Source organism: Bombyx mandarina, chromosome 03, assembly GCF_030267445.1.
Source record: "Bombyx mandarina strain Sakado chromosome 03, ASM3026744v2".
Taxonomy (NCBI): domain Eukaryota; kingdom Metazoa; phylum Arthropoda; class Insecta; order Lepidoptera; family Bombycidae; genus Bombyx; species Bombyx mandarina.
Window position 1 is genome coordinate 8425543 of NC_143210.1, and position 17343 is coordinate 8442885.

At 35.1% G+C, this 17343-nt stretch overlaps 2 protein-coding genes across 3 annotated transcripts; one reads left to right on the forward strand and one right to left on the reverse strand.

Moving 5' to 3' along the window:
* The first annotated feature begins 337 nt into the window (after window positions 1-337).
* Window positions 338-10657, forward strand: LOC114252013 (polypeptide N-acetylgalactosaminyltransferase 3). 2 transcript variants are annotated; one of them, XM_089737593.1, is made up of 7 exons: window positions 338-497; window positions 569-717; window positions 1237-1334; window positions 1959-2139; window positions 3107-3245; window positions 4480-4665; window positions 4919-10657. In XM_089737593.1, the coding sequence occupies exons 1-7, from the start codon at window positions 486-488 to the stop codon at window positions 5954-5956; spliced, it is 1803 nt and encodes a 600-aa protein (XP_089593719.1). In that variant the 5' UTR covers window positions 338-485; the 3' UTR covers window positions 5957-10657. The 2 variants fall into 2 exon arrangements, with proteins under 2 accessions (XP_089593719.1, XP_089593724.1); XM_089737598.1 differs by lacking the exon at window positions 1237-1334 and having other exon boundaries at window positions 379-497.
* Window positions 10554-15818, reverse strand: LOC114241719 (uncharacterized). Its single transcript, XM_028172687.2, has 3 exons — window positions 15537-15818; window positions 11953-12162; window positions 10554-10908 (listed from the first exon to the last, which is right to left on the reverse strand). Exons 1-3 carry the CDS (start codon window positions 15577-15579, stop codon window positions 10697-10699), a joined length of 465 nt encoding a protein of 154 aa, XP_028028488.1. The 5' UTR covers window positions 15580-15818; the 3' UTR covers window positions 10554-10696.
* Window positions 15819-17343: the final 1525 nt, after the last annotated feature.

Here is a 17343-nt window from a genome sequence, read left to right on the forward strand (position 1 = left end):
AGTGTTTCTTCGGGTTTAAATGTGTAATAATGGTGGTTTATTAACTATTTAATATCTGTGAAAGTGCACAAACGTGGGAAAATGAAACAAAGCCTCTGGACGTAACTTCTCGGGATCCTCCAAAAAGTCCACTGAAAAAATCTCAGTAAATGACCACCATTTTACTAAGATTATGTTTCATCCCATATCATGTCATTTCATCCCAATAGATTAATATCTCAAATTAATCATCTTCATTTCATTTCGTTTCACTCCATATTATCATTTTTCATAAAAATATGAATATAAATTAAAAATAAGACATGACTTAAAGGTCTCAGTTACCAGGTCATAAAATCTCTTAAAAAAAAAAAAAAAAGTATGAGTTATTATTACTAATCAGAAAATTTAAAAAATGCTAGATTTAATGTGTTTACAAAATAATAATGTGTTTCACTGATTTTAAATGAACACATTTGAGAAATAAAGACAAAATTCTTAATAAAATGCTTCGGACCGTAGGTTATTTCTTTTTAAAGTGAGCTTGAAAGTTTTAAAATATTTATTTCAATGATATACCTTGTTTCAGGAGTTTGGTGCTTTGTTATGTCGAGGACGTAAGAAAAGGATTGTGACATTGATACTAATATTGATATTTTTAATAAACGCTATGTTTTATGTTAGTTTTGAATTGTATAATACAGTTATGAGAAAAAATAAGAAGCTCTGGTACAACAGGTGTGTATTCTACATTATAAATTTGCACATAAAAATACACTATATCATTACACTAGATGGATAAACCTCATGGCCTTGTGGTGTTAGTGGTAGCTGGAGCCCATGGATCTTGAGACATGAGGCTGTTTGAACTGAGAAGCTGTACAGTAGTAGGTGTAAGTAAATTGGCCTACAAGAGGTGGAATTAATGGATAGACAATCATAAATTTGACCAATTTCATTGAGAGCCATTGACTTGAGGTAGAGATTCTTTTCTGAATATACTTGGTTTTTCTTCCTAAAAATAACAATAAGAAAAAAAACAATTTTTTAATTGAATGTTGTCCACAACGTTAATTTCATTTATCAGAACTAGCATTTGCCGAATGATCAAAATACAAAGACAATATCATTGTTTATTATTGTCAAAACTAGTTCTTTTTTGTGTTTCCTAAAGACTATCTGTGTTTTGTATGGAGTAATTGTTTTGAATTATTTTGAGGTACAACTATATATAATTTATTTTATTTAATATTGTAGACTGAAGTATGATAAGAACTCATATGTTGATGAAAGTGGTATGAGAGTTATCGTTGGACATTATGTTGGTGGTATAGGAGGAGGGAATATATCAGAAGGTAATAGAATCATTGGAATTGTGTTACATTGTTTTTTAATTTACTTAATCAAATACTTACTACTTGGAGTTCCAGAGTTAAATGTTTACCAGAGTCTATAGAAATCAATAATGTAAATGCCTTCACCTAGAGACATGAGTTCTAAGTTTCAGGCAGGCTTGTAGGCAGACGAGCGTACGGCCCACCTGATGGTGAGTGGTTACCGTCGCCCATGGACTTCAGCAATGCCAGGGGCAGAGCCAAGCCGCTGCCTACCGCTTAATACTCTCCACAAGCCTCGTTTGAAGAAGGACATGTCATAGCGCTCGGGAAACACCGTGGAGGGGAGCTCATTCCATTAAAATTTAAAACACTTTAGTGCCTTTCAAATTTAGTGAGGGTGGCCAGGTACCAGGCGCCAGGTACCCTGGCTGTGAATCCAATTATGGTATCTATGGTATGGATCAGATTCATTTTATCTGAGCTTGTTGATTATCTTATTGACTTTGCTATGATTGAACACTGAAGTATTGAAGTTAAAAAATATAATATAAATTTAAATGATGAAACCATTTTCAGTGAGTGTAAAACTGTTCTATTAATTATCTTTACTTGCGAAAGTCTAAAATACTGTGTTCTTTACAGAAATAATGCACACTAATAACTATTCACCAGTACCTGGAGCCGGAGAGGGTGGTAGACCTGTGCAGTTGTCTCCACGAGAGCTCATCACTGCTAGGGAGCTCTATACATTACATTCTTATAATATACTTGTTAGTGATAGGATAGCTATTAATAGAAGTCTTCCTGATATGCGAAGTGATAGGTGAGTGGTTTTTTTATAACTTATTTTTTACTATATAATAGATAAAAGTAAACAAAAGATTAAATTCAAGATAATTAATCTGTAACTATACCAATTTTTGTAGTTGGAAAGACTTGATTCTGGGTAAGTGCTAGTCATATCTACAACTACACGTTAGCGGCAGGGTGTCTGAAGATAGACAGCCAAGTTGACTTGCCATTGACTTCCGCGATTGTTACGCAATATGTTTATTTCCAACAGTTTGTACTAAATGGACACAAGATCCTCCTCCTTGCATCGATAATCCTCAATGCCAAGGATTGTTTGTTTGCTTATTGAAGAACGTTATTTTTTTAATTAAGCATTAAAACAAATAATAATATCTAATCAACACTTTTATATAAGAGTTAAATTTTATTTACTTGGAAATTTAAAAAAACATTAATGATTCATTATTTTAAACTGTTCCATTTTATCTTAAGACTAGCGACCCGCCCTCGCTTCGCTTCGGAAACATTAAAACACACATGAAAAAAAAAAATGAAAAAAAAATTAAAAAACTAGCCTATGTTCATCAGGGACAATGTCGGCTTCTAATGGAAAAAGAATTTTTCAAATCGGTCCAGTAGTTTCGGAGCCTATTCGAAACAAACAAACAAACAAATCTTTCCTCTTTATAATATATAATATAATATAATAATATAATAATATAAAATATAATATAATATTATCTTAAGATTTATTCGTTCCGAAATATATCATGTGCGTCTTAATAATCCCTTTACTGCCGCTCACATATCTCAGGTGGTGATTAGCACTTGCACATAGAGTGTAACAGGGCTAGCCTGTTTTTAAAATCGGAAGACAATAGGGCTAGACAAAAATGGTAGGATGCTTTGGCCCACCCGTCATAGCGGCGGGAGAGGAGATGGCTATTGAGTAATACTTACCTTTTAGTTTCAATTACTTAATAAAAATATTAAATTAGTTGTAGAAGCGTCGTGTATGATACGGAAGAACTTCCGACTGCTAGTGTTATAATAGTCTTCCATAATGAGGCCTGGTCTACGTTAATGAGGACCATCATGTCAGTTCTGATGAGGTCCCCACAGCCTTTACTAAAGCAGGTAAGGTTCCTATGTAGTTTTAAGGAATTGTTTTTTTTTGTCTAATTTAGTATATTATATATTTTATATATTATATAGTATAGTATATTATATATTCATTGATACGCAACCTGGTGTGCTCCGATAACCGTTTGAAACCGATGGGGTGTGAGCTTGTTGGTCCAATTGCAATAATATTTTTTATTCTTCTAAATAATTATCATAAATAATATTTAAAATAAAACGGATTGAAAGTTATCCGATATTTAGAGCTCAGCAATAAAAAGTAAAATTATTATTTTGAATGTTATTACTGGTGGTAGGACCTCTTGTGAGTCCGCACGGGTGGGTACCACTACCCTGCCTATTTCTGCCGTGAAGCAGTAATGCGTTTCGGTGTGAAGGGTGGCGCAGCCGTTGTGACTATACTGAGACCTTAGAACTTATATCTCAAGGCGGGTGGCGCATTTACGTTGTAGATGTCTATGGGCTCCAGTATCCACTTAACACCAGGTGGGCTGTGAGCTCGTCCACCCATCTGAGCAATAAAAAAAACATGTTTTGTTGGCATTTCAATTTTTGTCGTTCATTTTTTTTCAATCACCAGTTTTTTTCATAGTCTGTCATGTCGTTCGGCATAAACAAAAGAGGTTATTAAGACTAAGTTATTTAAATATTCCTTAACCTATAGCTGATAGCCGAAATTGTGTTATTTAAATATTCCTTAACTTGTTAGGTTCATTTTGTCGTCGATCTTCGAATGATTTCGATCTCATATCACGATGCGGGATCTAATTTTCGACTGTATTAGATATTATAAGTTTCATTCAAATATGGCTGTCACGGTATGGCGCATCACATATTTTCTTTTTCGGGGTCTGTATCGATAATGATCGATTCAGAAATCGAGGGTTGAGCGTGCTAGTCACTGGGATTTTAATGCTGTTCCCATACTGCAGGCATCGTCCCCGGATAGAAAAGGCAGCTGTCGAAATCGATTTGAGCCTCAAAAGAATTTGCGTTCTACATTTTTTAAGATAAGACTAAATAAGAGCATGGCAAACATTAAAGCAAGCAGCAGAGAAACAGAAAGGGGAAACGTTGTTTTCGACTTTACTAAATTTTAGTCCGAGGGGTATTGTTTTGTTGTGTTTATACTTCTGCTTCAAATTTCGTAGTAAACTAGAAATTATCTCGATTTACCACTTCAATGAAAATTTTTAAGTAATTAAAATTAAGAAAATTAAAATTTCAGATAATTCTTGTTGACGATGCGAGTGACAGGAGATATCTAAGTGAAGAATTGGATAACGCAGTAGCTAATTTAGACAAAGTGCAAATACTGAGGAGTTCAAACAGGAATGGTTTAGTTGGAGCCAGGTTGATGGGCGCCAGGGTTGCAACTGGAGATGTGTTAGTCTTTTTGGACGCACATTGTGAGGTTTGTTTAACAATATTATAGTGATTCTCATTTTTTTTTAATAATTTTTTTTTCAATTTAATCATTATCAAATAGACATAATCTAATAAATACAAAAGATTAGATCATATTCGTATGAAAATGGTGACCACTGGACCACCAAACTGGACCAATTGAAAAAAGGAGGAAAAAAGAAGACTTGTAACAATAAATTAACTCAAAGGTCGCTTTATTGAGTATTTCTTGTAATGACACCTATAATATTGTGTTTCAGGTTACCAAAGGATGGCTCGAGCCCCTATTGGACAGAGCAGGTAATGATGACGTTTTCATTTGTCCCCACATAGATCTATTATCAGAGGACACTTTAGCCTATACTAAAAGTATAGACGCCCACTGGGGTGCGTTCAGTTGGCGCTTACATTTCCGTTGGCTCACTCCGAGTGGAGATGTAATGTTAAAGAAGATTAGGAATCCGTCAAAACCATATCCCACGCCGGCGATGGCGGGAGGGTTGTTCGCAGTCAGAAAAAGTTTGTTCTGGAGATTGGGCGGTTATGATTCAGGTATGCTGATATGGGGCGCTGAGAACTTGGAGTTGTCGTGGAGGGCATGGCAGTGCGGTGCAAGGGTCGAAATAACGCCGTGCTCACGAGTCGGACATATATTCAGGAGACATAGTCCGTACAAATACCCAGGGGGCGTCTCTAAAGTGTTGAACTCGAATTTGGCTCGCGCTGCCACAGTGTGGATGGACGAATGGGCAGATTTCTTTTTCAAATTCAACCCGCCAATTTCTGCTATGCGCGATCAACAAAACGTTTACGACAGAGTGGAATTACGTAAGAATTTACACTGCAAAAGTTTCGAATGGTATTTAGAAAATGTGTGGCCGCAACACTTTTTTCCGACAACCAAGAGATGGTTTGGGCGAATCAAGAATGAAAAGGGAGCTTGTTTGGGTATTACTGGAGGAACACCGGGGCTTGGAGCTCCGGCTTTGGGTCTACAATGCGGTACTGACTTAGACCTTGATAGACTACTTGTCTATACTCCGGAAGGCAAGATAATGGCGGACGAGGGGCTGTGTTTGCAGCAAGGAAACGGCCGAGCCGTGTGGAAAAGTTGTAGTGACAATAAAAAGCAAATTTGGGAGCAAGATGGTGCTAGATTAAAAACTATAAGTGGTTCTTGTCTTACGTTGCTAATCTCCGAGAAAAATAGTGATGGTATTGACGAAGCACTAACGTCTAAGCGATGCGTTGAAGACGATAGTCAAATATGGCATTTTGAACGTGTGCCTTGGCGCTGATCATGTGATATAGGTAAATAGTCCAAATAGTTAACAGTACGGCCATAAAAGCAGTAACTGAGTACAAGATAAGTGATAATTTGGTACTTAATACATGCTTTAAAGACATATCATTACAAGTTGCAGTAGCTTTTAAGCATCTCCACTAATGTCACCTGTGATTTCATACATAATATCGAATAAATAGAAAAATAATTACATTGCACTTTAAACGAAGTATTTATATTCAAATGTGATCATCATGCAAACAGGTTTCATTAAAATTCGATATTATTAATCGATATAAAAAGACAGCAATAATAGGTTTTAAGTAGATTTTTTGACAATGCTTGTAGCGATCGCATTGAACATTAAATCTAATTTAAAAAAATTAGGAGTAGTATTAACAAAAACTGATTTTTAAATTTACATTTTTTTTATTTTTTTTTATTGCCCTTGTAGGCAGACGAGCATACGGCCCACCTGATGGTGAGTGGTTACCGTCGCCCATGGACTTCAGCAATGCCAGGGGCAGAGCCAAGCCGCTGCCTAATATTACATAAATGATATTGTGTCAACAGTATATAAAATACGTATTATAGTATTATTAGTTTTTTGTACTGTAATCTTTAGCTTTAAATCGCATTTATTTTCGTTTTTTTTTAAATCTCATTAACATTATTATTATTATTTACTGCGAATAACAAAAAAGGTCTGTTATTGTATCTCTGTGCTTTAGATTTGACATATTTATTTAATTTTAAGTTTTAGCGGTCTCTTAGTTCGGTCATTTAACTGTCACAACATCGACGGTAACTCTCTCTGTATGGGACGAGTTTAGTAAAAGTCGCACACGACATTGGTAACGCAATGTGTCTTTCAATTAAGAATATGGAGGGTAGAAGTAAGGAGCACTATCTCTCCCTCCTCCTCGCGTCGTTTCCTCACTGCTGAGGGTCGTGACCATTATAATTCGACATGATTTTACTCCTTGTGATGTCCCGCCAGCGCCTCCGATCATTGGCCGCATGAAGGGCTATCTCAGAGTATTAAAAAAATATTGGGTGAAACGGATCCATTTACGGTGCGCCATAGTAGCAAGTAGAAAGATTTTAAACACAGCACCATAAACTGTTATAGTGGACTACTAAATTATAAGGTAGAAGATTTTACTGGTGGGAGGACCAATTGTGAGTCCGCACGGGCAGATACCACCACCCTGCCTATTTCTGCCGTGAAGCACTAATGTGTTTCGGCTTGAAGGGTGGGGCAGCCGTTGTGACTATACTGAAGAGAGACTATACTGAGTTGAGACCTTAGAACTTATATCTCAAGGTGGGTGGCTCATTTACGTTGTAGATGTCTATGGGCTCCAAGTAAGCACTTAACACCAGCTGGGCTGTGAGCTCGTCCACCCATCTAAGCAATAAAAATAAAGAAGGAAAGAAACAGTTCCTAAGTAAAAGTAGTGATCAAAATAAATAGTTGTGATTTCAAATACTGTCTAATTTTTAATTACACAAGTCACGAAAAATATAAAAAATTTCAACCTAGCACACTTCAGTCTGTTTAAAACCGTTATTTTCATATTATTTCCATTTCCTACACTAACGCTATTTCAGTGAGTCTTTAATAAATTAAATTAAATGAAATAATATGTTTTTCAATCTAGCATACTTCAGTCTGCTAAAATCACTATATTCATATCATTTCAACTTTCTACCCTAACGCTATTTCGGTGAGTCTTCAATAAATGAAATTAAATAACTTGCTGTTAACAGGTGGACAATTTTTCAACTTTTTTCCTAAACAATAAGGTGCTCCTTACTTCTACACTCCAAAATTAAGAGTACATAAAACACTACGAAAATCGACATGATTAGAATATAACATGATTTACATGAAATAAATTTAAAATGAAACGAATGATCTGATGACAGTTGTTCGATTAAATCTAAAAGTAGCCGGCAATATAAGCGTATATTATTTTAGATAGTATTATATTAACACAATTTAATAATAGGCAGGGGAGAGACTGCCGAAGTACACTCGCATTGCGCCGTTACCTCAGGAGGAGGAAATAAGTGCAATACAATGAAATAAAATAATAACAATATATAATTATTTAATGTTGTCTTCTAGTCTTAAAATTGTCATTCACTGTAATGTTTAAAAAAATGCTTATTCTATTGTGTAATATGATACACCCTTTGTTTTATGATTATCATTTACAAGAATTTCTTAGTATATTTTGCTTAATTTGATAGTGGCACTGAATAATCTGAGAATGTTTTTTTTTTCTAAATATTTTCGCTCTTTTCGTCTTCCATATATATGAAATGTATTTGAATATTATCTATAAGTTATGTAACAACTATGTGATAGTTCTTGGTTTTTTAAGAAGTTTTTTGAAATTCTTAAAATTGTCATTCACTGTATTGTTTAAAAAAATGCTTATTCTATTATGTAATATGATACACCCTTTGTTTTATGATTATCATTTACAAGAATTTCTTAGTATATTTTGCTTAATTTGATAGTGGTACGTACTGAATAATCAGAGATTGTTTTTTTTTTTCTAAATATTTTCGCTCTTTTCGTCTTCCATATATATGAAATGTATTTGAATATTATCTATAAGAAATGTAATAACTATGTGATAGTTCTTTTTTTTTTAGAAGTCTTTTGAAATGCGATCTTTTTCGGATCGGAGGTTAGTAAAACAAATACAAAAGTTATTCGTTTCTTCAGAACTTTACAGGCGTTTTTAAATCTTTGTGGCTATCATTAATTTGGAATGTAGTTTCACCACTTAGAGGAGACTGCGCTCATGTGAGTATGAATCACAACATTTTCAAAATATAAAATCAGTGTACGTAACATAAGATGACTTGAAAACTCAAAGAAACAGGTCTGCATTACCGAGCACTAATCAAAGATCTGTTCGCACTATTGCCGTATGGAATACAAAATCAAAGATGCGCCTTCGCCATTCACATAGTCGCTTAAGGCTTTATCTATAATTTTTTATTTTAAAACCGTTAAAGTTTAAATACTAGTTATCACAGTGTACTTGTGGCGGGTATTCGTCGAATAGAAAAGCTATAAGCTAGCTATAAAGCAATATTTAACAAATGTTTACATTCCAGTAATTGTTAGTGAAACATAGGTTGTATTTTTGTAGTAGACTTGGAGGGTTAAATCTGGTACTGTAAGAGTACAAGTAAAGTAAAGAGCCATCTTTATTTATTAAATGTAACGTTATTACCATAACTGAAAACTGCAGAGATGGAATCTTGTTCGGAGTCAATCGAATTTTCGATACGAATCTATTAAAATAATTTCGAGGGTGAAAGACTATTTGGTTTAATTTTTGCAACGTACAGGAGATCCATTTAAAGTTTAAAATTTGGAAAAAAAAATCATAACAAAAAAAAACTTCTTCAGCTATTTGAATGGAGTAAACTTAATTGAAGTTCAATTAAAAACATTGAATTGTTGATGGTAATGCTAAATAAAACTCATCTTTAATTACAAAGATAAATATCGCGTATTAAGCGAAATGTCGCTTAAACCAAATGAGCCTTTCACTCCTCAATATATATCTTTATTAAAAGTTAATCTTGTGATTTCGAGAAACTTGCTATTTTTAACAGTTTCGGATTTATCCATCCATGTACTTATATGTAGGATTTTATACAGTTATAAGACGTAATGTAGAAAAAAACCGGCAAGGTTTTTCTTGCGTGTCGCAAAGATAGGGCCCAACGCTTTCTCCGTTTTATGAAACTGACTGAGTATCGTAATTTTTTGTCAAGAAACTTGCACAGTTGCTTATCGCGAATGCGGGATTTTTCGTGAATAAATTGAAAATGATCGTTTTGATCGAAGGTATTTAAAAAATAGCATACCAGCAGCAATGATCTTCGTACTTTACGACAACTATGCCCATTTTATATTTTAATAATAAACAAGAAACTTCCATTCGAAAAACCATATAATAATATACCTACCTATATTTCGTGAAATCGCTGAAAACAGTTGTTTGATTTGTACATTCAATATATGTAAAAAGTATTATTGGCGTGGCCAAAAAAAACATTAAGCAAGGCATATCCTCATTATTACCTACTAAACTAAAATGCCTAGCTACTTTCGTCCTAGCTTCTGCGGCTTTCAAACGATGCAGTAAAAATAACAGTAGTTTAAAAATAAGGGCCCACTTTTTAGCGCGATCTTGAAGAATGTTTTTTTTTTTTTTAATGTCGTCTAGTAATGACGAATTTTGTAATCAACTGTTTAGTATTTTAAAATTTGTACAAGCGCGAGAATTGAAACCAATTATGACTGTGATATGACATTGGATTCATCCAAAAAGCTCATTGCGGTTTCAGTATAATCTCTCCATTTTATTAATAATTATTATAGTAGATTATAAAATATCTAAAATCAACAAAAATGTTAATAATCCACGTTTATTATAACTAAAATATTTAACCCGCCCAAAATAATACACGCAAACAGAACCTTGCCATAATAAGTTATAGTTACGTTCTAAATGTACATATAAAGGTGCTTCTTAATATTTGTGTATTATGATATTATTGAGAGACTGAAATAAGATACAAAAAACAAAATGTTTTTATTTTTACATAATTCATATTTAACACACACAATGGTTGTATGCAAAAAACAATAATGCATTAAAAACGAATTAATGAATAACTTGTGTTTTGAAACCAGATATCAGCTTCATTGTTTTCACCTAAAGATGTAATATAGCGATAGAGCTAAGATGAAAAGCAAAGGTGTTTTTTGAAGACGCGTAGAGGAATTGCAGCTGTCTCCGTTGCAAATAAAACACCGCACGTCGCTATGTCCTCGTGCTTTTTCTACTGCTATAAGACCCAGGCACACGGAGTCGATCTGCGCTCGTGGTATACAGCCTCGAATTACATCCATTGTATTTCCGTCTGAAAAAAGCGATTTTCTTTTCTTAATACATGTAATCCAAGCTTGAATGTCACGGATTTTTTTATTTTTTTTATTTTTTTTATTTTTTTTACTAACAATCACGCCACGTTAACTGGTCCCGTGATAAGTTCGTAAAGAACTTGTGTTACAGGTACCAGATAACTGATATAAATGTAAGATTTTTATTATACACATACATATATTTAATAGACGTCCATAACCCTGGAAAATACATTTATATTTATCATACAAATATCTTCCCTTGGCGGGATTCGAACCCGCGACCCCCTTGTGTAGTGACCATGTCACTTACCACTACACCAGACGGCCGGAATGATGGTTACTCTACTATTTCAGCCGCAACCCATAGCTGCTTCGCGACAGGAATAGGTCAGTGTTAATAACCTTTGCCACTACAACATATGACTACCACTCGTAGTTACGCAAGTTTTATAAAACAGTTTCGGTTAGATACCGTGGTCCTGCCTATTTCTGCCGCGAAAAAGTCACGATCCGGTGAAGGGACGAAGCCGCTATACAATCGGCAATACACGTCTCAAGGTGGTGGCGGCATTCATATTGTAATGTTTATGGAATAAGGTTTCTTTTTTTATTCGCGCTCAAATTTTTGGAAATCTGTGAGAGCAATGCCCTCACGATTGACTATTGTGTTGGAGGGAACGCTTGTGGTTCGAAGGACTTTCTAGGTCTTTACAGGACAAGTAGTCCAGCTCGAGGGCTCAGTCGTTAGATGATTTTAATTGATAATTACTCGAGCGTCTACAAATAAGAACTCTCTTCTAAGGAAGTCTAAGGAAGTCCCTTCTCCCTGTGCTTCTTAAGCAGTTTTTAGTGCTTCAGATATAGGCATGCCCGTGGGTGATACCTACTATTGATTTTGCCCAACGGTTAGGCAGTCTTTTGGAACCCGCAAGGTATCCTAATAGAAATAGGCAAGGTAGTGGTACCTACCTACCCGTACGGGCTCGCAAGGCCCTACCAACAACTATTATTGAATTCTGTTTATGTTAATGTATCCTCACATGTCTTATCATCAGGTGTAGCCACCATCTTCAAGCAGCTATATTCTATTGGTATCCTCGAGTCGGTGCTTGGTGGCGGGTGACCATAGTTTAGAACCCATTGGGCCGACACCCAGTTTCTTGGGTGACACTCTACTAACGAGCCAGCTGAAATCATTTCTTGTGGATAGCAACCAAGGCATCTTTGATAGAAACAACTTTCAGAGGCAACTGAAAAAAAAAAGAAAACAAAATTACAAAAACTCTTCTGTTTGTGTGTCGGTGATCGCCATCGAAATATGTGTAATAAGTAGATTTCTGTGTGTGACTAAGGTATGCAATGACTGCATTGATTTAGATAACCAGCAACAAAAATTTTGCTATAGAGATGTCCTTTGGTTTCAAATTTAGATAAAACACATTACAAATATACATTTACATAATACACAGTATTCGTTTTTGAGAGCTATTTAATAAAAGTTTTTGTCGTGTTATTACTTTTCCTGTTGGTAAAACGAATTAAAGTCGACGCACTGTGATTTCATAGATACTTGGTTTGTAATCAGCAGCTATGCCAATTTAAATACCGTGTAAGTACTCCTTAGGAATACTTTGGACATCAGGCCTACTGTATTCTAGTATATACCAGTATATTGTGCAGTGGCCTTTGGCCGTAACCGATCGCATCGTACTAGACGAGTAATGACTACTTCACTCTAGGGCTGTTACATTAAAACTTGCAATAATAGGTATTTGAAGATGCCGTCTTACAATATCCATCCACGGTATTTATCAGACCTTGTGCCGACAGACTTGTACTTTTTCTAAAGTTTGAACCACTTTTTGGCAGTGTAAGTCGACGTCGCCCAAAACACGTAATTACGGATCCTTCCGATCTATTAATGGTGCTTTTAGGTACAACAAGCACTAGTCACCGTCCTCGTCGAACCCGTCGCTTGCAACGAAGGACTCGATGAGCGAATTAACCCATAGACAGCCCACTGAGTTTCTCGCCGGATCTTCTCATTGGGTCGCGTTTCCGATCCGGTGGTAGATTCTGCGAAGCACTGCTCTTGCTAGGACCAGTTTTAGTAACACTTCCGGTTTGAGCCCCGTGAGCTAAGGGCATTGAAGAATTACCACTGTGCTGGTAAAGATGCATCGATATCATGGGTGCATATTTTAATTGACAGAAAAACAAATACATATAAAAAAAAACTTTTATCTTTCTGTATACTAAACGGTAATTTCATAGATAAAGAGACCTACATTCAATTAAAAACGTTATCAATAAGTATTGCCAGTCTTTTGATTACACGTTCATATAGCAGATGCCTACCAAAATATGATGCTGCTTTAGAAGTAATAAGCTCTGGACAACCGTTTTCTCTCTTAACCCAATTCAAATCAAAAGGAAGAATATTGTTCATTCAGGGTTATTGTTATAATTATACACACAATGTTATAATTATATACACAGGGTGTATAATTATTGCTTAATTGTTATAATTAAGTTCATTTCATTATGTTCGAAACTTTTTCGTGTACGTGAGTTTTGGCAGCGGAAGTATGCGTCAGGGTAGAGCCCCATGAGCTCGCCTACACGCTCGATGAAGCTGGCATAGCCCTCTAGGTTATCAACAGAGGTAGGTAAAAAAAAATTAAGTATGCACGAAAATTTCAGAGATTACGAAACACACTTTCAAACAAATTCACCATCCCTACATGTCTGTGTTCATTTAATACGAAGTTCCGATGGTTTTAACTGCTCTAATAACATGTCATTTTCTCAGATTTCGCGCCATTTCGCTGGTCATCAGGGCATCGTTCCGTTGGACTCTGAGCTTACCTATACCGCGTAATTATGGAACCGAGAGAATTTGCTCTTGATTGATGGATGGGTCTTGATTGATCCGGATATTTCTGAGAGTTATAGGTTGAATATCAAAAGTGTGTAGTTTCCAAATTGGTAGTTATTAGTAGTTATACTGAAACAGGAGGTTATGCGGTCTGGGCTTAGAATAATAACACTACATGAGAATGGGCAAAAGGGTTATCTGAATATTGTACAATTGCCATTTACTTATATTAAGGCGTTGCGTTAGCTCCCATGGGAAGGTTGGTGCCATCCTAGATATTTTTGCAGCAAAGCAGTCATTCGTTTAGGTTTTGGGGATCGCTGTAATACAATACAATTAACATTTCGATCTTATACCTCAAGATGGGTGACGGCATCTACGATGTGACGTCTAAGGTCTGATATCTATTCAACACCAGACGGCATGTGAGCTCGGATATCTATCTATTCAACAAAAAAGAAGAATGATCTCTAAATAATATTGAGCACAGTAGAGATTCTAAGAACATCTTATCTATATTGACAAGTTATCTGCTTGATTGAGATAATTAAATGGCATTATACCTAAAATATCGGGAATCTTAGATATCGACTGAGATTTTAATATTAATCGTATTTAATGTTAGGTTTTATTTGAAAAAAAAAGAAAGGATTTATTGTGTATTACGTTTTTATTCAGTTCGCAAACTTCAAAACGATTTTTATCAAAACACAGTTTATTTTATTGCAAAACATTATTTCGATAACAATGATAAGAATAACTTGTAGGCATTTGTTTTATTGTAATTTGTTTAATAAAATGTAATACTATCATAAAAATATAGCTTCTCAATAACACCTAGTTTTATAAGGAATGTTCTAGTGTGTACCTAATATATTTTACCACGGCTTTTAACGATTCTAGATTTTACAGTTTCATCGTTACAATTATGTTTTGTCTCTGTAGTGTAGGGAAAACATATTCTAAATAAGCCAAGGAATAAAATTTTGTTATTTACATTGTAAAAACAGTGGGGTTATGCATTGATCTGAAAATTATACGACAGTAGTTTAATTCATTTAGTGTCAGTTTCCACTGGCTATTTCAATTATTATAGTAATAATAGTAATACAAGTAGATAACCATTATACAAATTACTGAAGGTCACGATTCAAACTTTTTCTTCTAAATTAGAATTAGTGTAAAAACTTATTTTACAAAAGTACATAACAAGATGTATAATGCCAACATTTTTCGTTGTATAAATGAGTGTGAGTTTATTGAAGTGATCATGCGTAATAATTCCAAACATTATTCTAAACCCTGTCGCGTGTCCTCATTATTTATAAAACAGCCACTTATCTCACAAACAGTGACCCAAATTCATAACTAGCGATGATCAACATAAAATCCCCAGCCCACGCGGCGCGCCGCGTCGTGGCGACACATCGCATTGACAATGTAAATACGATTGTCAACAACGGAATAAATAAATATTTATCCAGAGGCGAGATGAGCTCTATGCTATTGTTTGGTAGCGGCGCGGGCGTCCAGCCCGCTCATTCATGCAAACAAATTGAATTAAACATTGTGATGTAACCGCGTAACATTATTCTAACTGAATGGTTGGCTTATGTTTCTGTTTTCTCTATTAACATTAGTATTAATGGTTGCACAAATTTACTAATGCATGACACCAGAAAATCATAGCTTGGAACGGTTAAACGTTTTTGTGATGATATTTAGTTCACCATATTTTGTACTTACCTAAATTAATCACAGCCGTAATACTGAAAATAAACAGAATCATTTCAGCATAGCAGATTGGAAATATATTTAAAAATGGAATACGCACTGCTTTAGTCAACACAACTTTTATCACACTAATCGCCAAGGCAAAATGTTTTATCTTTTAGTTCGTACCGTTATCACTGGACAGTAAATTATTTTGACGTATGAACTGAAAAACAAAGTTAATCCTTTGGAAAATTATAGAATTTTCCGAATCACAGGTCGAGGAACGATGCGCGTATCTACTGACGGAAATAAAATAATATCTCGTAGTCACGACCGACGTGAATTTAGGCGGGTGTTCTCTAAGCCAGCGTACACGAGGTAGATATAATTGTAAAAGAAATTAATTGACTTTGATTACATGGGTACTGTTTAAATTTTTTGTGAAGTTGTGAAATAGTCACAGCTTGATTTATTTCGTGACCGATGTTACCAGTTTTGATGTTTGGTTTTATTATTTGAATAATTGAAACTAGGTCGGTGCGATATATCTAGCGCCGGCTTAGCATAGCGTGCTGGGTCGCAATTTCTTTTCAACCGTTTCCTACTGTTCGTTAATTTTTCACTTTAGACTGCTTGCTTGAGTGGTGCCAACAGCTTGTTTGGTGTTAAGTGACAACCGGAATCTATAGATTCACGTTAAATGTTCATTGGGACTTAAACTAAACTCAAGGCACATCCCAATTGTATTGGATTAAATAATATCGGTCCTTAAAAGGGGAACCCGAAACAATATTAACGAGAATATAACCGTGAAATCGCCATAATTTCATAAATTCCAAGAGAAACTCAACTTTTTGTCATAGCGAATTGAATGCGAAATTTTAAATATTAGACGCTTTTGTTTTTTTGCATTGGGGTTTTTTAAAGTAGGTATATTCTCAATATACAATGCAACATTCATTTAGTAGATTCTATTGTATCCTTAGAATCTGGAAGCATACTTTCTAAGCGACAATTTTCAAGAAGTAAAAGCGAAGTATACTTCAACTATAATTTGTCCTTATTTTTTCAAGTTGTTAATTTAGAAAAGTGCCATACGACCATAGTAGTGATCTAGCATGTGGTATCCTTCAGTCCCGAATACTTTCGCGTTTCCTAATCTCACGTCGCGAATTCAGTTTAGTGTGCTTGTATAATTCGAATATATGTAATTCAAGAGCATGTATGAGCAATAATAATGGTTGAGATAGCGTCTACCATAAACGATGCGACGGCGGCATCGTGTCGGCACGTAAAACGGATGCCTCCGATAGATAAGCACTGATTTTCTGACGTCCGTTAACACGACTTAACCACTGTTACATCACGAATACGCTGGTATAGTTATATTTTACATGTCATCTTGGAAATGACAAGCTATTTACAGGAAAAATGGGAAAAAAGTCTCGAGAGTTAAAAGACGAGATGTGGTAGTGAAGTTCACATTGACAATACTCAATCAAACTATCTATACATATAAATAAAATTGGAGTGTCTGTTTGTAATATTGAAATAACCGCTTTTTACTACATGCATATGAACATTTTTGTCTGTCTGTCTGTTTGACCCGGCTAATCTCTGGAACGGCTGGATTGAACTAATAGAATAAATAGATAGAATGAACTGATAGGTAGCTGATGATATAAGGAGTAACTTAGGCTACTTTTTTTAGACTAGCTTCGCCCCGCGGCGTCACCCGCGGTACCAAAATAACCGCGGGTAGCATCGCGGGACTCGGCTATCATCAATAATAAAATGTAATGTTTCCGAAGCGAAGCGATGGCAGGTCGCTAGTTTT